The 25,462-nt window shown below is 39.1% G+C and overlaps 1 protein-coding gene across 1 annotated transcript; it reads right to left on the bottom strand.

Moving 5' to 3' along the window:
* LOC123648182 (thymic stromal lymphopoietin) lies at nucleotides 1–4,738 on the bottom strand. The gene is made up of 4 exons (XM_045565890.1): nucleotides 4,424–4,738; nucleotides 3,522–3,566; nucleotides 2,784–2,918; nucleotides 1–805 (listed from the first exon to the last, which is right to left on the bottom strand). The coding sequence occupies exons 1-4, from the start codon at nucleotides 4,736–4,738 to the stop codon at nucleotides 638–640; spliced, it is 663 nt and encodes a 220-aa protein (XP_045421846.1). The 3' UTR covers nucleotides 1–637.
* Between the last annotated feature and the right edge of the window lie 20,724 nt (nucleotides 4,739–25,462).

Here is a 25,462-nt window from a genome sequence, read left to right as displayed (position 1 = left end):
ACTACAAAGGAACATGTACATTTTCAAAAGTGCTCACAAAATAAATTAAAAATACATTCTATAAATGTAAAAAAATATATATTGTAGCTATGACAAAGGTACTTCTACAGGATCTATTTGTATAAACCATTTGCCTTAAAAGATTTGCCTTACAATACTTTTACAATGTTTTGCTTGAAAATTATTTCAAATTGCTTCATTATATTTATAACATTTGTGTACCCTCTTTTGCTTTTATTTTCTTCTTTTGTAACTTTTTTGTATGACAACACAAGTGTCATTACATGTAGAAGAAATGCCTGCCTTTTAAACAGAGTTTTAGATGCTATCATTGAGTTCATCATTTTTCCTTCTTCAAGGGAGGAAGTTCTCCTTCTGCTGCACTTTTAGATTTTTCCCTGGAGTAAGGTTTATACAGTTCCAACTGAGAATTACCATCATTAGCCATTCATCAATGTTATAGAAGTTTCCCCAATATTTGAGGGGTAGTACTTCTCCTGCATTATAAACTTACATTAAAAAATAAAAGCTTGCAAAAATAAGTTAAGAAACCTTTCTGTAGTTAAAAAAACAACCATTGGTGGTGTTTTAAATATCACAGTTAGAGTTAATTTTCCACCTACTTAACAAAGATGATTTACTTTCCTGCTGAGAGATATGACTGTAATAAAGATCGTTTATTTTGTTTCCGAAAAGTTCGACAAAAACGACCCCACAATCCTAGTAATTGTGAGACTTGTTCCAGGCATTTATTTGTTGTGACTTCTCTTTTCTTTCTTTTCTTCACTGCCTGGGTATTATGTATCTGTGGAATAGGAGAATCAACAGTCAAAATTAATGTTCACTATCTTTAACAACAGTTGAGTGCAGGTTATGTTGCCTGTTCTATGCAAATCCATCTCTCAGTGTGTCCCCAAAGCACCTGCTTACTATGTGCTACTACGTGCTTTTCCCAGAGGAATGCTCAGCTTCTCTCCACCCACCTACTCTTGCCCCAAGGCCAAACACCACTTCCTTCACAAAGCCTCTGCTAATTGCTCAGACCTTTTCTTTCAGTAATTCTTCAGAGGGTGTGTCATTTAACTTGGCTGTCACATGTTGTTCTTAATATTGCATCACGGGTATTCCCCACAGTGCTGAGCACAGCGTCTTATATATAGAAAACACTGAATATTTATTGAGTGATGAAATAAATGAATAAATTGCTGATTTCATGATCTCTCTGACACGATCATAAGTTCCTCATGGGCAGGACCTATCTCACACCTCTTTATAGACATAGTTCGGTAAACCTAGTCTGCTATTTGGACCCAAAGTGCTCCTGCTCCCTGTGCTCACCATCTAGGGGTCCCACATACACTCAAGGGTATAGGCTAAAGAGGATTCTGGTGTATCCTTTTACCGGAATCACCTCTGAGTAGTGACAGACTGCGCCTCCTAGACACACACTATTCGGATTGACAAAGCCACTAGGTTACTAAGCCAAAATCTTACATTCTAAAATCTGTTAAATCATAATTATTATAGGGCTTAGACTCCTCTTTTGGGCGTAAGAGGGGACTGAAATGAATTTCTCCCGATTCTGCTTTTCTCACACGCTGTCCAAGAATTTGATTTAGCCTATCCTCTGTGCTTTTCGCATATGAATGACTTTTATCCTGACCATCTGTAGATTTGGCAGGGTCTCCTTGATAAGAAGGCACAGAGCCAAGCAGGTTTCTCATTGGCTACCTGGTATTGAGTTTCTAACTCAAGCTCAACCCAGATCAGCCCTACGGCTTCAGTTTCCAACCCCTAAAAAGTGACAGTCTTGGCTGCCCAGACACTCGGATTGCAGACTAATAAAGGCCACCTGGTTAATAAGCCAGCAGCCATACATATCCGCAGTTGTTTATCTTTCTTAAACTTGTCATCATGAAGATAAATTCTCTGCTTCATTTGCCAATAAAACAAGTATTTATTAAGCACTGGTTATGTGCCAGCTACTGTTACAACTGCTTTTTACATGTATTGACTCATTTAATTCTCATAAACACCCTGTATAAGACTTACTAATATGATACTTATTTTGCCCATGAAGCCAAGATACATAAAAGTAAGTCATTTATCCAAGTCTTTACATTAGAAGTTATAGGCTAGGATACAAAGGCAGGCAGGCTGTCTCCAGAGTTTCTACTAACTCTCTACTACACTACCTATCTCCATATTTAAAGTTACATATTCATTCAAATGCATATAATTTCATGTGCAAAAATCTAGTATATAAAGAGACAGTAATAGCTCCCGTACAGGCAATTAAGCAAACATAAGGTAGGGGCTTTACACATAATATAACATTTTAGGAAGGAAGCATACAATCATTAAGTGATAAGCCCAAGCAGTGTCGTTCAGACTTTGGAACGGACAAGAGCCTCTTAAGGAGCCTCATACTCTGAGATTTTGCTTGTGAAGCTCTAGGTTGGAACCCTCCGAATTGGCATTTTTGGACGGCCATCCTCCCGTGCTCCAGCGGTCAGGACATTCTCACTGATCATTCCCTGCAACACTGACCTAGGGTTTAGAACCAGAATGCAGCCAAAACAGAAGCAGAACCCTAGAGTGCGTTTGAGTCCAGGTGTCAACACGGGACTGACAACCTACAGTTTTTTTTTACCCGGCTCATTTGCTCTTCAAAAGGTAAAACCTAATAAAAATCAGAGACAGACTTCTGCACCAGAGCCCCCGTTTAATTCAAGGTTGGCTTCAAGGCGTCACGAAGCGAGCAGCCGAGGCGCGGGGCGTACCTGAGCGCTCGGGTAGCCCGGGCACTGGAGCGTGAAGGTCGCGTCGGTTCTCAGCGCAAACGCCTCCCGGGCGAGGGACGCGCAGCCGCGGGGGGACCTGAAGGTTAAGCGCTCGATGGCAGCGAGGCAATCTGCCTGCTCGCAGGCCGCAAAGTTCACGAGAACAGGAGAAAACGCCAGAAAAAAAAAAATAAAAATGAGTTGTTACGGCTTGAGTGGAGAGGGCGGCGAGGGAGGTGGGGGAGGAGCGGGAGACACGACGGAAACGTCTGGAGGAAGAGCGCAGAGGTCAAGGTCGAGGTGAGGGCGGAGAAGGAGGGGCGGTGCGAGAGTCGCCGGGAGCGCTGGCCGCGACAGGGCCGTCACCGCGCTCGCTCCGCCCAAGCTCCCGCCCCGGAGGCTGCTAAAAGCCGGCGCCCTCCGCCAAGGCGCCGGACCCCGGCAGGCGGTGCCCCTGCGTCCTTCCCCGGTCCCGGTTCCCGATTTGCCTTTCCTTCGAGGGGACAGGAGGAAGCCTCTGCCGGAATCCCGTTCGGTCCGGAGGGAGACTTCCTCCCCCTAAATCGGAACAAAAGTGCCTTCCAAGCTGGGTGCAGCCCCACTCTGGCAGCCCAGATGTCCCCCTCCCCCGCCGGCGTCGCCCCAGAGCCCAGTCCCTTGCCCGGGGTTCTACACACCGCGGCATCCCCTCTCCGCTGCTTTCTGGACAAAGTCGGCAGCACTGACCATTCTACTCACCCGGTTGTTACAGGAGACAGTGCTGTTGAACCGGGTACTTCTGGTCTAAAAGAAAGAAAGAGAGAAAAAAAAATATTTCAGCAAGAAGGATAAAAACTCTTAAGTCGAAGTGTAAGATCACTCCTCCGCCGTTGCTTCCAGACTTTAAAGGTGCCTCAGTAAGCAGTTTCTAGTTAGGTACCTGTTTCCTATGTCATTGACAAGGCAGTGACATATTTAGTCTTTACATGGTGCTGGCTAGTGTTTGAAACTGGACATCAAAAGGTCTCAGAGGGAGCCCTCGCTTCCTCCCTCCCTCAAACAGGGACACCTGCACACCGCACTAGGCATGGGAGCAATAATGCCATTCTTTGGCAAACATGTGCCCTGTAGCCATTCATGCATGCAAACTCTATCTAGAAATTAGAATAATCAGGAAAATGATTTCTACTGTATATTCAGAAGTCCAAAGTACACCATATCCTGTAGTAGCAACCTGAAACATCTAGAACACTAGGAAGACCTGAAGCACAGCTTCGCTCCTTAGCTGTCCTCACTCCTTATGGTTTAGCTCACAAGAATTCCTCTTTCTTATTCTTTCTCAAGCCCTCATCTCCACTGTCTTCTTACTGCATAGTCAGAGCAGCAGTTTAGTAGAAGGTAGACACTCTTGTTACATAATGTGCTACCTATTGATACCGGCTCCTCAGCATCTGCACACTTAGAATGTGCCAATTTCTAGATAGTCATTATAGATGCCAATATATTTGAATATCACTTGTAAATATTTCTGACAAAATGCTGGACCATGATTTTTTCCAAATTATTTTTCTTTTCTAGAAAGTTAGATTGTAGTTTAAGTGCATGTATGCCTACCCTTCTGAGGAGAATCCATTTGTTTAAAAAAAAGTTTCTTCACTTACCCCATTCATGTATTCCTTCAGGTCACCATAAATAGTTTTCTGATATTTCTGTTTAATCTTCTCAAAGTCACAGTTAGTGAAGTTGTAAGTTAGCACCAGCCCTACTAGTTGCAAGATGAAGATCTTCCTGAAAAAAGCTGACAGAACAAATAGTAAGGCATCAGGGAATGTATTTGGAAAGCCAGTTCCACCCAAGTTGCACACTAAGCTCGTCCCACCAAGACTGAATGGTGTCGAGACCTGCAAGGCCTGCCTTAGGGGCCAGCGCTCAGGCACCAGTCTTTGCCTCTCGTTCCCAGGACACAGAGGGCCCATATTCACCCATGCTGTTGCCTTAAGTTGGAGTCTCCCTGATGCTCCAGAGCTTTCTGGCTCCACATATATAACACCTAAACGCCTACGGGCTCTTTTCTCCTAGGCCAATGATTTTCTTCCATGTCATTCTCTTCCTTTATAGAATTCTGAATTGATGATGTGAAAGAAAAAAATTAGGACTAGCCAAATCTATGGAATTTTAACATTAGTAAAATTATCAGGAATTTCCCTCGGCTTCCTTCTTTTTCTTTGCCCTAAACCCTTAATATGTGCTTGAATGTGCTTTAAGAAATGGATACCAGTTTCTTTCTGCTACAGGGTGGTTTCCACGACCAACCTTTTTCTCCTTATGAAAAACACTTAAGAAATCAGCAGCTCTCTAAGGAGTTGGTACCTCTGCCTGTGCATCCGGACCACCTCTGAGCATCTCCTTTGGCCACTTTCGACTAGTGTTTTGCCTCCTCTTTGGCTACTGAGAACTCATGTGCTTCCTTATGGGATGCTTTGGAGGGTGGGTGAAGCTTCAGGCCTGGACAGTGCTTCCACGTGAGAGCATTAAATGGCAATCATGACCAGATCCTTAAGGGAAGGAACGATAAGAGCTTGAAATAAATGGGGAAGGTTCTGATGGGCCTCATTCTCAAAAACCCTACTTTCCAACGCTCCCATATCAATTTCAGGAAAAGCGCCTATTCTTGGTTAGTGGGGGCGCCTCAGGGGCAGAGATCTCCCCTAGCACGTCCTCACAGGTGTTAAGAACTTTTAAAACCACAAAAGCCAGCGCCCTGTCGCCGTACAGCCCTATTCTTAAGGCCAGTGTAAGACGGAGGGACGCGACCGCGCAATCCCGGGCCAGACCGCACTGTTTGGTGCGCGGCGGTGAGCGCACCGAGATGCTGTCCAGAGCGCAGCTGTTGCAGAGGCAGCGCACGCTTCGGGGCGCCCTGCCTCCCTTGCGCTTAGCCCCGCGCAGCTCAGCCTGGACAACTTTGGCCATTTGGGTTCTGAGCCAGAGCACTGGTTTAGGGACCCGAGGAGTGGCAAGCTGGTGGGCTCGGATTTGCACTCGCAAACTCCTTAATCGGAAAAAGGAGTGTAAGCGCAGCTACGGGAGTCAGGGAGAGCTCCCGAGAGCATGTCTAGCAGTCTTCCCAGCTCGAGCAGTGCCAAGAGGATCGAAGAGAGGGAAGGCCGACATCTACCCGGCTGCTGGGATGAACCCCACTCCGCCCGAGCTTGGTCCACGCCGCTCCGGGCCCTCTTGACGTCCAGATCCTCTCTGTCATCCCCCCAACTCCCTCCCCTTGCGTGTCAGAGCCTGCATCGCCCTGGTCCTTGGGAGAAGTTCCTAGGAATCACCGCGGAGAGCCGACGAGGTTGGGCGCCCCACGTGAGTCCGAGCAAATGTCACAGGTCACGTCGTGCCTGGGAAGGAGACCAGGGAATGGCTAGGATTGCGGGAAAAACACAGTGTCAGGGCAAATTCCAGCAGGAGGTAAACGGCTGTTTTTTTTTTTTTTTTTTTCATAGAAGGCATTCAACAGCTGTGCCAGTACAGCTGGACCCAGTTCGCTGATGTTAGGTCTGAGGATAAAAGTTGTGGTGATAACAGGAGTGTTAGAAAGCCTCTGATTCACTGCTGACTTCAAAGATGGGCTTTTTTTGGAACCTTCCAAGTCTGGGACTTAAGTCATTTCATCATTCTTTGAAAAAAAAGTCCCCCCCTCTCCTTTCCCTATCACCAACTTCTCAGGATGTTGTGAGATGGTGCCAAAGCCTGATTCAGCCGCTGTGACATCAGAGATGATTCTGGTTAGCAGCTAGACATTGGATAGGCAGACAGGAGCTAGAGATCCAGATTTCTTCAGTGGGTTGGGCTATCTCCCAGGGACAAAGGCAAGAGCAGGGGGCTGCATCTGTCTCCCTCACCTCACATGCCTTCCCTTGTTGTGGCTTGCTGTAGGGCCAGGAAGTGTGAGTCCCCACTAGTAACTTCAAGCACATCTCTTAATTACTGATGGGCACAAGGATGGGAGAAGGCAGCCACTGCCATTCCACTTGCATTCTTCTGGAGATGTAACCAAGGCTGCCTCCATTTCTTTGTGTCTTCCTTTAAAACATTGTGTCTATAATTGGTGTCTGTCATGGCTCCTCAGGCATCCTGGAGGGCATCTCTTTGTCTATTAAACACATTGCTAAACACTTGTCACTATGGCCCCCAGTGTCTTTATCTATAAATATGTGACCTCTTAGATCACCTTGATTATATTACTTTTCTGCTTACAAACTTTTGGTAGACTTGAAGTTGTTTTGAGATTTACAATTATCCCTCCCTCATTGGCTCCAAGCTGTCTTTCCAGCCTTATTTTCTTCATTCTCTCAGGTTTCTGCCAAACAGTATCTGAAGGTAACATGCTCTAATCGTGCTCTGAGCTTTCTTTTTCCTAACCTCACATCCTCAGGTGTTGGATTCTCATGTCATTCAATGTTCATCTAATTTGACATCTCCAAAAGTGGTCTCCTACCTGGAAATGACCTTACTATTCTTTAAGCCATATTTATTTTGGGGTTCCCTCTTATGGATTCCATAGATTATGTACTATTTCAATAGTGTTTTTCAACTTTACCTTTTTATTAGATTGTGACTTCTTTAAAAGCAGATAATGTTTTATAATAATATGTTTAATATCTATTTATTTTTTCCAAAAGGATTTGGCACCAAAACATTTATTATAATAAGGTAAAAACCATTTAAGATAAAAGAATGAAATCAAAGAATAAAAGAGGTCAGGATCAGATGTAGGGCAGCCCATAGAAAAGCATTATTAAGAACCGGAGAATTAAGACAATTGAATTCAAAAGCGAGTTCTGAGCTTCCAAAGCGCCAGAACACAGCATAGACTATAACAAGTTCTACTGCATACAAATTCATTACGGAAGCCACTTTTTCTTAGGTGTGTGGTCATCATCATAACCACAATAGGGCTCAGTTTTATGGACTACATGTAATAGATACTCAATGAATCCTCAATAGGCAGAAGCATATTAACCTCCTATGAAGGTCATTGTTAGGAAGAAAATTATTTTATACTGAAAGGACCTCTCTACAAAGATTTTTTTTTCTAGCTGTTTGCTCCCATCTTTCTGGAATCCACTTATAGACAAACATTCAGGCCAGAGCATTTTTGTGAAAATTCCTGATGGGCTGAAAAGATTCTTGTTTTTCTCTGTTTTCATTTGTTCGAATGCTAAAGGTACGAACAGTATCTAGGTGTGTTGTTTGGGAAATTCTAGGTTAGGTTGAGAATGGTGTGTTTTCCATATGGTAGGAAGTAGAAGTGAGATCATTTATAGCACTCTGATTACTCAGGGATCTTAGGCAATACTCTCACCCATGAGATGGGCCAGAAAATGATCCATGACATAGCTCTTTTACCCCTCCCTTGCTAAAAACATATGTCATTCATTCCTTTAATATCTTTATTTCTTGTTTTGATAATAGTTTCCATTCTTTCTTTTATTTCCTTATTCTTTCCTTCCCTCTTTTTAAATTTACTTCTTTCCTCCTTTTCTTTGAACTGTCCTGAATATTTAAAGTAGCCTAGACCTCATGCAAAACCCAGTTTGGGTTTGAAAAGTATTAATAGATCCAAGTTACCCAGAAAAATAGCTGGTAGTTTTTAAAATTTATTAAATCATAGAATTATTTGGACTTAAAAACATGGAAAAGGTATAAGAGAGGTTATTGATGAGATGGGGAAAATCTCCTTAAAGGGAGTAGGAAAAGCCAATGATGCCAACTTTAGCTTGGTCATATTTTAGAAAGAGTGATAATGGACTTTCCCCAGCAGAAGGATGTCCTTTTGGGCCTGAAAGTAAAGTGTATTACTCTGGATCCTTTAGGATGCTAGTCATACTAGCATCAAGAAGTCTACTTCTTGATTTTCATATCCTTATGCAGAAAGGAAGGGTCACATTTTGCAGAGGTGAACACTGTTTCTTTTTTGATATTCTACCTCATTGTTCATAGTTAGGTGTAGTATTCACTTACCGTGAAGTGGCTACTGTATAGTTTGTGACGACTGCAGCATTATGTCCATTTTGCCCATTTCTTTTGCATTATACATTTGTGCTCCAGCAGCTTTATTGTTAGTCTAAGCCATCGATTTGATTCACCAAACTCCATACTTCCTTTCAGTTCCACTGGTCAATGGACCAGAAAGTAGAGCAAAGGAGTTTCCTATGACAAATGTGAAAAATATCTCTTTCATTTTATTTTATTTCCAGGCTGGTGCTATCTGCATAATTAGCCTATAGCTGAGGAATGTTGCCATATCTTCTTGAGTTAGGGAGTAAAGGAGACTAAATATATTCATGTAAACCTAGTGCTTTCATTCATTCCACAGTAAGGAAACAGTCTTACTCTCAGCCAGTTGGGAGTGGAAGAAGATCTGTTTTCCTACAACATAATGGGATGTGAATGTGGAGAAGGTTGTTCAAGAAGAATGTAGGAGTTGAGGTTTCTTAGAATGCTTCAAAAAAGTTGTAGAAGAGATCAGAGCTAAAAGATAGTTCCACCTTGGGATACTTTGCAAAAATATTTACTATGCTGGATATCTTCTATTTTCCACTCTAGGTATACTCTCTGGCCTTCCCTATCCTGCTCTGTACCTGGGGAAGCTGACCCATAAAGAACTGCTTCCACAAGCTCCCCTGACATCTAGCTTCTGATTGGTTTCAGCCAATGAGAGATACTGGGAAGAGATCAGAGCATAAGAGGACAGTGAAGTTTGGATTTTAATTTACCCACTTTCCTGCTGTTGGCTCACTGAAGATTGGATGCTTTCCTCTACTGAAGTCCACAGATTCTGTTAGTTGACGTTTCCATCTTCCTACCAACATGCCAAGTTTTGGTAACCATATCAACCCTTTGTCCTTTTAGGTCTAGGGGTGATAAGAGCTCCTTATCCTTGCTAGCCTGGAGGTACTGCACCATTCCAAAGTTACAGTTTGTCTGGGCCAGACCCAGCTTATACCCACTGACCTGGAATAATTTGTTAATAGGGCTTCCTTTTACCTTCAAAAGTGGCAGTTTCAACAATAAATTATGTGATTATTGTTTATTTCCTTAGGTATACTCTCTGTAAATAGTCCCTATTAAATTCCTACAATTACCCAGTTTGGGTGTGCTACTTTTTCCTGGGGCCTCTGACTGATAGTTACTTATAGTATCACCAGTATGTCATCACATGAAGCATCAGCTAACATTCCTTTCCTAATCTTTTATATCCATGTGGTAGCATCATACTAGTTATGTAACTCTAGCACTGTAAACAGCGGCACTTAAAGTTTGATCAAATTCTTTTGATTTTTTAGAAAATGTTTCCTTGCTCTTTACTGTGAAAGATGAGTTATAAGAAATTCTGCAATTTATCCCCTGCCGCCCAATTACATCTCTTCCTGGTAATAGCGCCTGGCAGGATTTGGAAGAAAATATGCACTTATTGGACTCTATTGTGTAATTTGTTTCGTAGTTTAGCCCTCATTGTTTATGGTTAAAAGAGTCTTTTAAAAAGTGACCATTGTGAGTCAGGTGGTAGCCATTAGTTTATTTCTCATCTGGTGTGTTTGAGGCCCCTTAAGTTGTCTGCTCTGTGGTGAAGCCCACTATTCTCAGAAATGACCTCTGAGTTAAACAATCACCCAAAGTATTTCCTCTTTCAAACATAATAAGCCCCTAATAACCATTTTGTGTGTCTCATTAAGGTCTACTTTCTTCCCATAGGGCCACTCAGGGCTTCTGAGAAAATGCCACCTGAGAATTCCGGACTCATGGTGGGGGTGGAGGGAGAAAGAAGCAGAAAAGAAGAAAACTCTGGAAAGTTGGGAAGAGGATAAATAGACAGCAAAGAATATAGAGCCTCAGAGTTTGGCCTGAGGCCCATTGTGAGGTGGTACCATCACCTAGAAAAGATGTTGGCGACTGAATGATCTTGAGGTGTCAAAAAATAAATGCATTTTTTTTTTAAAGAAAAGATGTTGGGAGTTTAGAGCAAGAGGTTAGCAAATGACAGCTTGTAAGCTAAATTCTGCCTGCCTGTCTGCTTCTGTAAATAATGTTTTATTGGAACACATCCATGCTCATGTTTTTTTTACAGTATTGTCTCTGGCTGTTTTCATGCTGCAAAGACAGAGTGGAGCAGTTATGACAGAAACCATCTGGCAGGCAAAGCCTAAAATATTTACTATATTGTCTTTTAAAGAAAAAATTTACAGACCTCTGGTCTAGAGAATCATATCACTCAGCCTTATACTAGGTTTGGTTATTGACTCTCTACAGTGTTTGTAATCCTTTTGTCAAAAAAGATGAACAGTATATAAGGGTCCGGTGGCCCCAAACCTGTAATGTCTCCATTACTACAGTTTTTCAATCAAGTGAATTTCCCTCCTTTTGTTCTGATTTCTACCTCTTGTTCCTCAACATTTGTAGTATGAACCCCTAATTCACATCAAGTACCTCCTAAGAATACTAATTATATTCCCAAGTACCCAAGTCTCTCCTCATGCTCCTAACAGTTTTAAAGGTTCAAATCCCCTTTAAAGAGCAGTCATTCTAAAAATGTATTTGAAAAAAGGATATGGCATTTATATACTTCATACATTTTATTTTATATGGTTTTATAAAACCAGGAAAACACCTCACTAACTCCTTATCTCAGAGAGTATAGATTATTCTTACCTGTTTGAAAGAAGAGACTTACAGAATTGTAGTGTGGGTGTTATTACATATTTCTGTTAGAAGGATGTGCCAATTTATAACTCCACTGCAATTTAATTCAATGAAGAATACTTGCTTTCCCTCTAAACCCCCAAACTTCTCTGATACAATGAATTTCATTATTTTTCCCATGTATATATAGATTTTTATAAAGTCAGAGGTTTTTTGTTGGTTGGTTTTCTTTAAAGGGCTTCTTATAGAGAATAATAGTTTTTAAATAATCTTGATAATTTCACACCTATGCACTTGAATTCATGTTATGATATTTATACCCGTATTCTATCTAGGGCCTAGCACATTGTCTACACTCATTATATCTTTTTTTTTACACTCATTATGGCTTAACATAACTCAATTCTATTTAAAATTTATTGAGCAACTGTTAGTTGCAGTGAAATAAATCCAAAGATTCAGATAAAGTCTGATGAGATTTTGTTTTTATGAATAAATGAGTTTTAAAAAGAATCATAAGAGTTTGTAATTAAAACAATGTAATGGGTCAGTGAGTAGTCAGTACAAAAATCGGGAAATGAGGGCATTCCTTTCTAACTTTGACCCAGGGCAAAGTGCTTACATAGTCTGTTTTCTCTTCATGCCTCACTGGGATGATTTAAAAAGGAGTTAGTATATACAAAAGCCCTTGAGTATTTGGGGAGAGAACCAACTGCGCATTTGATGAGTTGAAATTGCAAAACACTGAGCATACAAGTTTCCTGTCATCTTCAGATAGAGAAAACTCCCTACCACTAGATGTCTCAGTAGGAGTATACAGCATTACAGGCACCTGAGAAACAAAGAATGTTCCTGAGCAATTATGTAATGAGTAGCCTTGGGCCTTTTGATCTGCTTTTGCATAGGGCTTGGAGTGACAGTCTTCATGAGTCATTATTTTTCAGTTGCAGAGTGAGGCCAGCGTTCTGTGTTATTCTGCCCAGGGCCCTATAACAAATTCCATAAACTGGATGTTGTAAACAACAGACATTCATTTTCGTAGTTTTGAAGGCTAAGGAGTCCAAAATCAAGGTGTTGGCCAATTCTACTCAGTTCCTGGTAAAGGCTCTCTTCTTGGCCTGCAGATGGCCTTATTTTTGGTTTATCCTCATGTAGTGGAGAGAGAGAGAGAGAGAGAGAGAGATCTATCTGCTGTCTCTTCCTACGGGGGTGTTAATTCTATCATGAAGGGTACACCTTAAGGACTTAATTACCTCCCAATGGACCCACCTCCAAATACCATCACATAGCAGATTAGAGCTTCGTTATATGAATTTGGGGGGGGGGGGCAAAAACATTCAGTCTATAGCATTTGTATTTATCTGACACATTGTGAATACGGAGCATTTTCTTAAGTATAAACTAGAATCTGGAACCAGAAGACCAGGAAATTTTTCTCCTACATTTTGTTGGTCTCTATGATAGATAGATAATACATATTTATTGATGGCTGGTGAAAAACGTGGGCTAGATAAAATCATTATGCACAGTTAAATTATGTTCTATCTTTTAGGAAATGGTAACTGTTTTAATGATACAGAAAATTGTAGAAAGTTATAAAACATTCGCATCTGCTTTAACCAGCTCTAACAATTTTAACATTTTGCCATATTTGCTTCAGTTTTTTTTTAAAAAGAAGTGCAACATTATAGATGCAATGGACTATGGATTAGCTAATCATATTATATGAATGTTAAATTTTCTGATTTTGGTCATCATATCATGGTTCATATTTAGGGATAAGGTATGTTTATGTGTGCGTGTGTGTGTGTGTGTGTGTGTGTGTGTGTGTGTGTGCGCGCGCGCGCATGTGGAGAGAGAGAGAGAGAGAGAGAGAGAGAGAGAGAGAAAGGGAGAGAGAAAGAGAAGGAGGGTAAGGGGAGAGAGAAAGAGATGAAAAATACATAAAAACATAGGTAAGGGATACATGAGAGTCCTTTGTTCTAGTCTTGTAACTATTTTTTAAGTTTGAAATTATACGAGAATAAAAACTTACAAAAGATTTCCATAAATGGTTGAAATCTCTTTGTATCATTCCATAATCCTGTTATTACCATTCCCTCCTGAAGTTAATTAGTCAGAATTTGGTGTTTATAACTCCTATGGATGTCTCTGTAATTTTTATTTTATAAACATGTTCAAAAATAGTTTTAAAAAAATCCTTTATATAAATGCTATCCTTTATGTATTTTTCCAGATATATTATATACTTATGTATATATGTATGCATATACATATGTGCATTAACACATCCCAGGAAATTTTATACATATATATTTATATACTATTTTCAGATAAATGGTAACATTTTAATACACATTCTGAGTCCTATTTCCTTCAAATAACATGTTTTAGACACTGCTCAGTATTTCATAAAGAGCTTCTTTGGAATTTTATTTTTTTAAGAGATGGGGTCTCACTCTGTCATCTAGGCTGGAGTGCAGTGGCACAATCATAGCTGACTGTAACCTCAAACTCCTGGGCTCAAGCGATCCTCCTGCTTCAGTCTCCCAAGTAGCTGGGACTATAGGTGCACACCACCACCATGCTTGGCTAATTTAAAAAAAAATTTTGTAGAGATAGACGTCTAGCTATGTTGCCCAGGCTAGTCTTGAACTCCTGGTCTCAAGTGATCCTCCTGCCTCAGCCTCCCAAAGTTCTGGGATTTCAAGTGTGAACCACCATGATTGGCCATTTAGAATTTTTATTGATTTAGAGAATTCCACTTGTATGAAAACGTCAACATTTATTTAAAATTTCCTGTTTTTATAAAATTATTTGCTATTTGGAATGATGCTTCAGTGAATAACCTTTTGCATTCATCATTTAGCAGATTTTATCCATATGTGAATTATCTGTATGATAAAGTCCTACAAGTAAAATTTCTAGATTAAAAGTTACATTCATTTGTAATTTGGATAGATATTATTTAACTATCACCTGTCTATAGAGGTACCAGTAATATACTCTTACACCAGTGATATTAATATATGAGAGCATGAGTTTCCTGTCGACATAGGCTGTTATCAAACTTACTGATTTTGCCAAATTGATGAGTAAAAATTATATTTCAGTCTTGATTTAATTTGACTTTATTTTATTATGAGTCCAGTTGACTAGTTTTTTTGCAGTCACTTTAGAGTTTATAGCAAACATCTTTATGTATGCATAAGGGTCATTTGCATTTCTTTTTATGTGAGCTGTTTATTTAAGTGCTTTGCTGGATGTTCTAAATAGTTGTTGGTAATTTTCTTATTAATTTGAAGATCTTTAGAAATTAGGGAAATTGTCCGTTTGTTAGTTATATGAATTGCAAATATCACCTTTAGGTTTATTACTTGTCTTTGTGTTTATAGTGGTTTCTGCTATGTAAATTTTTAAAAAATCTAATCAAATTCATCAGTATCTTTTCTCATGGCTTCTTTTGTGTCATAGTTGGAAAGACCTTACCTATTTTGTGTTTACATCAAGAAAATAATTTTTGTTTGCACTAGTACTGTCATCATTTCAATTTTTACATTTAAACCTTGGATCTCGTTAGAATTTAGGATAAAGTGTGAGTCATGTATCTACCTCTTTTAAAAAAGATGGTTGTCTGAATATTCTTAAATAATTTATTTTCTCCCATTGATTTGAAAAGTAACTTATCATCTATGTATCTATCTGAGCCATTTAGAAGCTAATTATGATACTTTTATATTAAAATTTATTCCTGATAATATCCTTTACTCTGAAATCTAGTTTGTCTAATAGTAATAAAGTCATCTCAGCTTTTAATTAATGGTAGCATGGTATATCTTTATCTATATTTTTAACCTATTTATGTCTTAAAGTTATTTTTTTGTAGGGCTTGCCTTTTTATTCAATTTGAAATTTGCCTTTTCATTGAGGTATTCAGACCATTTATATTTAATGTGGTGTTGATAAGACTGTGTTTAAATCTTTTATCCAGCTATTTTTTCTATTTTCCCATCTTTGTTTTCTTTTCCTTTTCTCTGCCTTCTTTTGAATTAATTCAGTGTTTTTTTAAGATTCCATTTTATCCCTTTATTTGCTTATTAGCTATAGGTCTGTTTTTGTGTGGCTGCTTTAGAGTTAACGGTAAGTACTTACCTTTAGATTATCACTGTCTACCATTAAGTAACATTATACCACTTCATGTGTAGCATAAGTATGTCACAAAAGTGTACATCTATTAATATTCCCCTCTCTCAGTCTCTGTGAAATTGATGTACTATATTTTATTTCTACATATTTTATAAATCCCACATATTTTGCTTGGACAGCCAATTATCTTCTAAAGAGGGTTTTAAAATTATAAAAATGTACCTAATATATTTATCCCTATAGTCACTATTTTTTTACGCCCTGCATGCCTTCATGTAAATCTATATTTCCACCTGGTAATCATTTTCCTTCTGTTTGAGGGACTTTCTTTAATATTTTTTAAAGTGCAAGTATGTTGGTAATGAATTCTTTTAGCCATTGTATGTCTGAAAAAAAGAACTTTTTGTTTGCCTTCAATTTTCAAAGATATTTTACTGGGTCTAGAAAATTATTCCTTTTAGTACGTTAAGATCCTGCTTTACAGTCTAATGGTTTGTGTTATTCCCAAAAAGAAATCTGTTGCCGTCCTACGACATATGATGAACATATGGTATCTTTTTTCCCTCTGGCTGCTATTAAGATTTTCTCTTCATCACTGCATACATTTCTTTAAAGCTTCCTAACCAATTTGAATACAGTGTGCCTAAGTGTAGTTTTCATCACGTTTCTTGTTCTTGGCGTTTGTTGAACTTGAATCTGTGGGTTTATAGCTTTCCTCAGATTTGGACAATGTTTGGCCATTATTTCTTCAAATATTTTTTTCTGTCCCCCCTTCGCTGGGAACACTAATTTATTTGTTAATTTATTTGGTCACTTGAAGTTGTCCCACAGCTCACTGATTCCCTATGCATTTTTTCATTATTTCTCTCTGTGTGTTTCAATTTATATTGTTTCTATTGCTATACCTTTCTTTATCCAATTTTTCTCCTGCAGAGTCTAATATGCTATTCATGCCATCAAGTGTATTTTTAATTTCAGATGTTGCATTTTGCATTTCTAGAAGTCTGATTTGGAATTGTTTTTATGTCTTCCATGTTTCTATTTCACAAGCTTGATATTTTCTCTATCTTATTGAACACATGGAATATAGTTATATTAATTATTTAATGTCCTTCATACTATTTCTATCATCTCTGTCATTTCTGGATTTGTTTGTATTGATTCATTTTCTACTCATTATGGTGGTGTTTTTCTTCTTTCTTTCATTCCTGATAATTTTTGATTGGATGTGAGATATTGTGGATTTCACCTTTTTAGGACTTAGATATTTTTGTATAAATATTCTTGTGATTGATACAAAATCAAAAATATTTTGTATCAATATTTGTTCTGGTACATGTTTAATAGAAAAGTTTTCTTTTTTTGAGGCTTGAATTTAAGTTTTGTTAGGCAGAATCAGAGCAGTCCAGGGCTAATTTTTTCCCAGTATAATGGCAGCAACTTTATGGTTATACTTTACCAGATGACCCACGAATTATACTATTTCTGTCCCTGTGTGAGCACTGCTGATTGTTCCCACTGCTCCTTTGGGGGGTTCTTTTCCTGGCATCTGGTAGCATCCTTATATGCAGGCACTGATGGGTTACTCAGTAGGCTCCTGTGGACTAGCATAGTATCCTATAAAGAGGACAGGCTCTGTTTAATGGTAAGTACCTGTGGTGCTTGTTTTTCCACTCTTGTGATACTTAGAAGAATGGGCTCCAGCTCCATCCAGGATAATATAAGGGGTATTACTTCACCTATTTTTTTGTGGCTATGTAGTACTCCATGGTATACATATACCACAATTATTAATCCACTCATATATTCATGGGCATTTGGGTTGTTTCCACATCTTTGCAATTGTGATTTGTGCTGCTATAAATATTCGGGCAAATTCACACCAGTGGGCACTATCTGGGCACTGTCTGGGGGATGGGCATGCTTATAGCTCTGACTTGGGTGGTGCAAAGGCAATATATATAACCAAAGTGTTTGTACCCCTGTAATATTCTGAAATAAAACAAAAAAAGAAAGAGGACAGGCTCTAGAGTTAAGCCATCTTGCATTCTAATTCAAGCTCTGCCAGTTACTAGCTGTGTGATTTTGGTCAATTTACAGTAGTCTCTAGTCCCTGATTTCACTTCCTGTGGTTTTAGTTACCTACAGTTCAAAAAGATTAAATGAAAAATTTCAGAAATAATTCTTAAGTTTTGAATTGTGCTACATTCTGAGTACATGCTATCCTTCTTGATCTTGCCTGGGAAGTGAATCCTCCCTCCCTTTGTCCAGCCTATCCACACTGTATATGCTACCTGTCCCTTTGTCACTTAGTAGCCATCTCGTTTATCAGATCAACTGTAGTGGTATCCCAGTGCTTGTATTAAAGTAAACCTTATTTTACTTAGTAATGTCTCAAAGCACAAGAGTACTGTGTCTGATTTATAAATTAAACTATATCATAGGTAGGTATGTATAGGAAAAACATAGTATGTAGTATATGTATGATTTGATACTATATAAGGTTTTAGGCATCTACTGGGGGTCATGGAACATATCCCTTGAGGATAAGGGGGGACTACTGTACTTTCTAAGATTTGCATTGTGCTGAGTGCTACTGATTTTAGAGTGTCTTTAAGATGTTTACCAGTCTGTTAGAAGTGTGCACAGAACAACAACATATAATAAAGTGCTGCAGATACTTGTATAGATAAACATTATAGGATGTAAGAAAAAATGAAGAAAGATGTGAGTTGGAGTTATTCATTAAAAACCCACTTTTGATAATGATAGAATGGTAGGATTGGAGAAATTAGTTTTACTGGATGCAAGGTCATTACACTGAAATCTAACATAAACCTATTTACAAACTCAGAAGATATCAATTTTAAAATATACTTATCTTTCAGATAATTAAAAAATTCTCACTATATTTCATTGAGGTATTATTTTATTAAATCCTATTCGTGGATAAAGTGGAGACTGCTAGCTGTCCTCCAAAACCCATTCTTTTCTTCTTGACATTAATAGAATTGTGACTGGAAAGTGATTGTCCACCTAGAGACTGCATTCTCTAGCTCTCCTTGCAGCTAGGCATGCTATGCTCTGTTAGATGAGAACAAAATAAATTCTTTGCTCTTTAAGCTACTTTTTTCTGTTCTAGCAGCTGCATCTGAGCCAATTAATATAATGATATTCTACCAAAAGAGAGTATAAGTGTAGGACAAACCCTCCAGCTCTAAAATAAGTAGGACTGTGATATATTTTGATATAATTTTGTGAGATGTGTTTTATTTGGAGAATTGCTAATGCCAGTGTTACCTGTTTTGTTCAAATCTCATGGACTTGAATCATTGATACTAGCCATTTAGAACTCAGTCAACTCAAGATATCCAAACAAGCCAAGTTTAAGTTTCCTCCTCAGTTTTAACTCTGGATTTCTATCAATTGCAGTTTCTGTTACTTTTCTCTGAGCCACACTGTATGTTATAAAATATTTAAGAAGAGATAATAGTTCTGACCCATGTCTTAAACTGTGCTTGTACTAAACAACTGAGACGGTCTCTTGTAATTTCAACACTGGCTCAGTCCAGAAGGTCTTTGGTGCAGGTGCAGGCTACAGCAAGTAAGTTCCTTGAACCTGCCTGCGTCAGTCCTCAGGTCCTGAGGGAGTCCCACAGGCTCTCAGAACCACCTTTGGGTCCATGAGTATAAATGGTACAGACAACTGAACTACTACTATAGAAGATGTATTTTAAAGATTGTCACTGGTTCATCTTTTGTTTCTATGGAGGGTGATTAGAAGTAGAGAAAAAAATAAAATTGAGACCAGTAAATTCTGTCACTTGACAGCACCTTGTTTGGGATTTGTTGGAAATGGAAGCTAAGCCTGAAGCTAAAGAGTGTTGAGAGGCCTGGGGTGGTTTCGTGGACTCCCCCTACCGCCAAGTCAGTATATATTTGAAGAAACTTCATTTTCCTACGTATCAAATTTCTTAACTGTAAAATGAGGGGATTTAACTAGACTGTCTATAGTGTCTTTCCCAGATTTCAAATTCTTTGTTTCTATAGATTTTTTTTGTCTGCCAGTTTTAAAATGGACCAGAAAAAAAAAGGAAAAACATTAAACTTTTACTGACCTGTTTTATTGATTATTAATCAATTGTTCTATTGGCTAAGAACAATTGTTTCGTTGAAGTTAACCAATTCTCAACAAGTTATATTGGGAAGAATAGTCAAATAGTCAGAGGTAAGTATGTACCCATCTGTCTTTCTATCTACCTATACATCCATCCACCCATCTATCCATTTATATAACATTTATTATGTTTCAGACTCTGCTGTAATCAGTTTATAAATACTAGCTCATTTAATACTACAGTGATCCTATGAGGTATATACTATTATGTACCAATTTTACAGATGAGAAAACTGAGGTACGGGGAGATTAAGTGACTTTCCAAAAGTTAAACAGCCAGTACCTGATAGATTGAAATTCAAGCAGTTTCTCTCCAGATCCAGTGATTTTTAGCTACAATGGTATATTGGTGGGGGAGGGAGGAAGAAGGAGAAATCCAAAAATTCTTCAAATGAAAAAGAACAAAAATATCCACTTGCTTCCCATCCTCATTCTTTAAAGTGCATTTGTGCATGCCCGCATGATTCAGAAAAAGTAATGCACACTAAAATTTATTGTGTCTTTACTCTGTGCCTGTCACTGTTATGATCTCACATGTGATACCTGTTTTAACATTCACAGCTGCTCCAGGAAATGGTACTATTAGGTAAACCCTATGAAACTGCCTGTAGTTGACCATTTCCTACTTACAAAAATGCCAGTATCATAGGTTCAATCTATTACTGTTACCCTTAACTGCTGAAAGAATAGAAGCTTAGTGTTACTGTTACTTTTCTAAGGTTATGTGGTTTGCAAGTGATAGCACTGGTACCTTGAAATAAAGGTTGTCAGATTCCAGACCTCATGCTTTTAACCAAAATGCTATTCTGCTGCTGTTTATGCATTTCCATAGAACTTTTCATTATGTGGCTATGTATCCTACCCTTCTAGTGCGTATGTTTATACATATTTTTGCGTATAATCTTAATCCTACTGCTTCCTGTGAATTCTTTTTAACATTAAGATCAATCTAGGGCCTTCCTAATTAAAGTGTGGTCTGTGAATCAGCAGCATTGACTATTTGTTAGAAATGCAAAATCTGGCCCCAGGAAGGACTACTGAATCAGAACCTGAATTTTAACAAAATGCCCATAAAAGTACATAAAAACTTGATAAGCACTGCCAGGCATTGAAAAAGGCTGTCTAAAAACATAAAGCACTAGGAACTCTCACTTGTTGAGGAGAGTCAGTATAGCATTCCTTAAATGGAAAAATGGGCAAGAAATGCACCCTACTAAACATAGCTGATTCTTATGCATTGAGATAGGTGGGGGTGACAAGAAGAATTTTGCAACATTTTAAGAAAGTTCAGATGTTGGGATCCTGGATGAATGAGAGAAGTGAGGCCATGAGGTCTTTTCCAGTTGGCCAATCCTATGAGACTTCTTAATAACTCTTTCCCTCGTGCTCACTTTACTCTTTCCCCATCCAAACTGAGCTTCGTGTTGGCAAGCTCTTTAAACCTCTTTATGAGGTTTAAAAAATAATATGCTCAATTTTTTGTAAATACGTATGTGTAAATAAAAAGTTTACTCTAATCCAGGGGGATTTACCCAGTTCTGATTCATATCCTATTCACTCTAGGGAAAAGCCTTCACCCAATAGTGATAGAGAACTCATAGGAAGAAGTTTTTTTTTCTTTTAATTAGGTAGAACATGAATCAGGCTCAGGGAAATCCCAGGAGCCAGAATGAAGAGTTCTGAGAGGACCTACCTAGGACTTCAATCTGAGCTAGTGAGTATAAAGGACAAGAAAAATGGCCAGAGCAGTGAGAAATATGCTGAAGCAATAGAAGAGATTCTGGCAATGTGCTGATGTAATCAATTCCCCGTGCACCCCGCAGTTCAATAGAGCATGAATTTCCACTTCAGAGGTTGTTCTTTTTCTGTGAAACAAGCACTCTGCATGATGCACACCAGCCCAGCGACAGAAAGTACTGAACACCTCTGAAGATACAGCCACTAATGCCAGGAAGATGGTACAGATTCAACTTGATAATCCTGGCAAGCGTCCATCAGGCAGAGGCTTAGGTGCTGACTAATAGGGAAAAGCAGAAATTCCAGTTATTCTGTCTGGATTGTTGTCCCTGGTGAGCTCAATGGGTGTTCGATTTTGTAATAATGTGTGATTTCCAAAAATTAAATCAGGCTTATAGTTGCTGATGCCTCAGCAACGTGTAATACACAATTACATTCCTCCTTGGCTGTTCACTTAGAAAAAATGTTTATGGAATAAGACAGTGAAAACAAAAGCCAAGGAATACACACACTGTTTCCCACTTTCTCTTCTAATATTGTTTATCTCTATAATGTAGAGATCAGTTTTTGCTCACTCTATGACATGGAATTGCTGTCAATAACATGAGCTAAACAGAGCCCACACTCAGTTCTGTGTGGCTTGAAAAAGACTCATTTGCGAGGGGCATGCAGCTCTCCTGAGTACCTCCCATGTGGACCACAGTGAAGCATGCTATGGCCTGGGTCAATGCACAGTGAACTCATTAGAGTCCTACTGAAAGCTGAATCTCCTTAACTCAGATCTGTTGATTTTTGGTTAAGGCCAAATGTACCAGAGATCTCATGCTTGGAATTGGACACACATCAGCACCCTCAGCTGGTCCTTCACCATTTGGTGTGCCTCAGAGTTAAGTCAAACCCATCTATCAGATATGGAGGACGATATGCCAAGTCACACGTCTTCAAATCATGACCTACTTCCCTCTACTCTCAGTACTGAATTTTTGTCTTCATCCACTTCCCCTACCGATGTTGGCTCATGAGAAGGATGATGTTTCTCCAATTCAGAATCATAGAGAGGTAGAACTGACTGCCTTAGAAGCTGTAATTTCTTTAGCAGGAAGGTGATTTAAGCATCATGTGGAGCGCTGGGCTTTAAGGTGTTTTTATTTCTAAACTCTAGAACTTGCTAATTTTCATGTTTCCTTCTAGTCTATGAACCAAAGTGTAGCTCTTTTCTTTAAAAGATTAGGTTTTACTTTAAATTAGCTTTTTTTTTTAAGTATAAAAATCATCATTCATCTCATGGTAACAAACTGAAATAGGACATAAAGGTACAAATAAAAAGTACAAGTTTCCTGTCACATCCTCTAATTCACATCTCTTGTTGCATTCCCCACAAGTTAATGTCCTCTGATATCTTTTTTGTGTGTGCTTTTCAGAAAATATCTATGTAGGTGTGTGCCCACAGAGATAAACTCCAGATTGAAAACAAACAGAACTCTGCTAAACCTACTCTTCAGTAACTTGATTTTTCCCCTTAGCAATGTATGTTGAATGTATTTCTTGGCTGTAGAATAGAGATCTATTTAAATATTTTAATGGCTGCACAGTGAATGAGTCATTGTGTAGATGTACCAGGTTTACCAGTACCTTGATTTTAGAGTGATTTTAGAAAGTAGCATCACCCTTCCCTCACTTTTATTGGGCATCTGAGATACTAAATTCAGTGGAGGTCACAATGGGAAATACCAACTTCAGAAAAACAAAAACAAGTAACTAAGTTTTACTCTAAAACTTGCCAAGGACCAGCATGTATGTATATGTAGCACGTAACAGTTGATTCACTTCTAAAAAAAATTTCTTGGGCTCCTACCGTGTGTCAGAGATAGATTAGATATTTCCATATATTAATAGTATTATCTAATATATTGCTTATGATGCAAATAAGCCTAATAACATGTGTTTCTAGTTATAGAAGGTTAAAATTAAGACAGAATAGAGTAAAACCATTGTCTTACCCTCTGTGCAGATCCGTTTTTCTGGAAACCACTAAAGATCTTAAATAGTCCTATAGGTTAAGGAACTGAATATTGCCTCAGTTCCCAAAATGGGGATCTCAGAGGAAAGGTGAATTTTCCCCAGAATGATGGGGATTAAATGGTGCGCGAACATACTTATAAGGAGTCAGTGGTGAGGAGGGGATCAGGAGAGGTGTTTTTGATGTTCATGTACCATTTTGTTTATGTAGTTTTGAACAGATTTATGCAGGCATGCCTTGTTTTATTGAGCTTTACTTTATTTCCCATCCCAGATATTATGTTTTTACAAACTGAAAGTATGTCCAAGCCTGCATTGAGCAAGTCTATTGGCACCATTTTCCCAACAGCATTTGCTCAATTCATGTCTCTGTGTCACAGTTTGGTAATTCTTGCAATATTTCACAGCTCGCAGGAGCTCCTCCTTCATGTTGACTTTGGCCAGTCTGATGACTATGTTTCTTGGTGATTACCTCTTTGAAATTAATCTCCCACGTGTTTGTTGAGCTTCTTGTACTTGGATGTCTAAATCTCTAGGAAGACCAGGGAAGTTTTCCTCAATGATTTCCTCAACTGGTTTTTCAGCCCATGTGCATTTTCTTCTTCACACTCAGGGATGCCTATGATGCTTATATTTGGGCATTTTACATTCCATATTTTTTGTAGGCTCTTTTTATTTCGCTTTATTCTTTGTTCTTTAGTTTTGACTGACTGCGTTTATTTGAAAGAGTTGTCTTAAACCTCTGAGATTCTTTCTCCTGTCTGGTCTAGTCAATTCTTAAAACTTTCTGCTGAGTTTTGTATTTCCTTAAAAGAATTTTTCATTTCCAGAAGTTTTATTTGTTTATTTATTTATAAATATGTTGATCTTACTAGTGAATTTTTCATTCATTTCCTGACTTGTTTTTCTGATTTCTTTGAGTTAGTTTTCCATTTTCTCTTGCATTTCATTGAGCTGCCTCATGATCCATATTTGGTATTACTTGTCTGTCATCTCAGTACTTTTATTTTCATTGGTATCCATTGCTACAGAGTTGGCATTCCCTTCTTGGGGTGTCCTTTTGCTCTGATTTTTCATACTTCCAGAGTTCTTTCATTGATTCCTTGGTCATCTGGAGCAGCTGTCACTTCTTATTTTTGCATTTTCTTTTGTTTAGATGTGGCTTTTTTCCACCTTCGCTTGTAAGAATGTGTCTGCAGCATACATTGGGTTTGCTTGTGAGCTCCCTGGCCTCCTGATATCAGCTCACAAATCTCCCCTGTGTGCCCCCAAACAAGACGATTGAGTCCTGGGGGTATGGCATCTGGCCTATGGACCTGTTCCTGGGTCTGTGAAGATCAATCCATCACCATGCCAGGGAGAGGTATGCTAGTGCCAAGTTGCCTATGGGGTTCTCAGGCAGATTTGATGTCCCTCTGTTTCACGGTGTGCCCTGCTCTGATGGAACAGCCAGATAAGCAGCACCAGGGAGGGCTGATGAGCAGGGAGCTCACAGTCCAAGAACCCCTTCGTCTGCTGTAGATCTTTAAGAGGGGAGTTTTGAGCCCCATTCTCTGCAGAAGCCCCAGTGTGGTGGACACACCAACAGAGGGAAATCAGCAGCTCCTAAGGGCCTGATTCAATCGTCTCTTGGCAGCCACAGGTTGGGGAGACGAAGGGGAGGAAAAGAGGCTGAAAGGAGGAAAGCTAGCACTCTGATCATCTCTGTCCCTCTCTCTGGAAGGCAGCCCACCTGGTATGTCTAGGCTTTGGGGTCACACAGATGTCTGGGGACTCACTGGCCCCAGTGGCTCCCTCAGTCTGGGCCAGAGTTAGGAAATGTTTCCGTGGGAATGAGCAAGATGAAAACTAAGGGGCTGAAGCCCACCAGGGAAGACAAAGGTGCATGGTGGATAGAGAAGCAATATGGCGCTTC

The sequence above is a fragment of the Lemur catta genome, chromosome 12 (assembly GCF_020740605.2).
Source record: "Lemur catta isolate mLemCat1 chromosome 12, mLemCat1.pri, whole genome shotgun sequence".
In the NCBI taxonomy this organism is placed as follows: Eukaryota; Metazoa; Chordata; class Mammalia; order Primates; family Lemuridae; genus Lemur; species Lemur catta.
The sequence above is the reverse complement of the archived record's forward strand: the minus strand, read 5'-3'. Positions and strand labels throughout refer to the sequence as shown.

Bases quoted from the DNA above. Each gene is read 5' to 3' on its own strand.
- LOC123648182 (XM_045565890.1), bottom strand. From the start codon at position 4,738: ATGGGCCCTCTGTGTCCTGGGAACGAGAGGCAAAGACTGGTGCCTGAG. The intron at 3,567-4,423 runs GTAAGTGAAGAA...TCTTTCTTTTAG, and splicing joins TGAAGGAATACATGAATGGG to ACCAGAAGTACCCGGTTCAA. The intron at 806-2,783 runs GTACGCCCCGCG...CCTATTCCACAG, and splicing joins CGGGCTACCCGAGCGCTCAG to ATACATAATACCCAGGCAGT.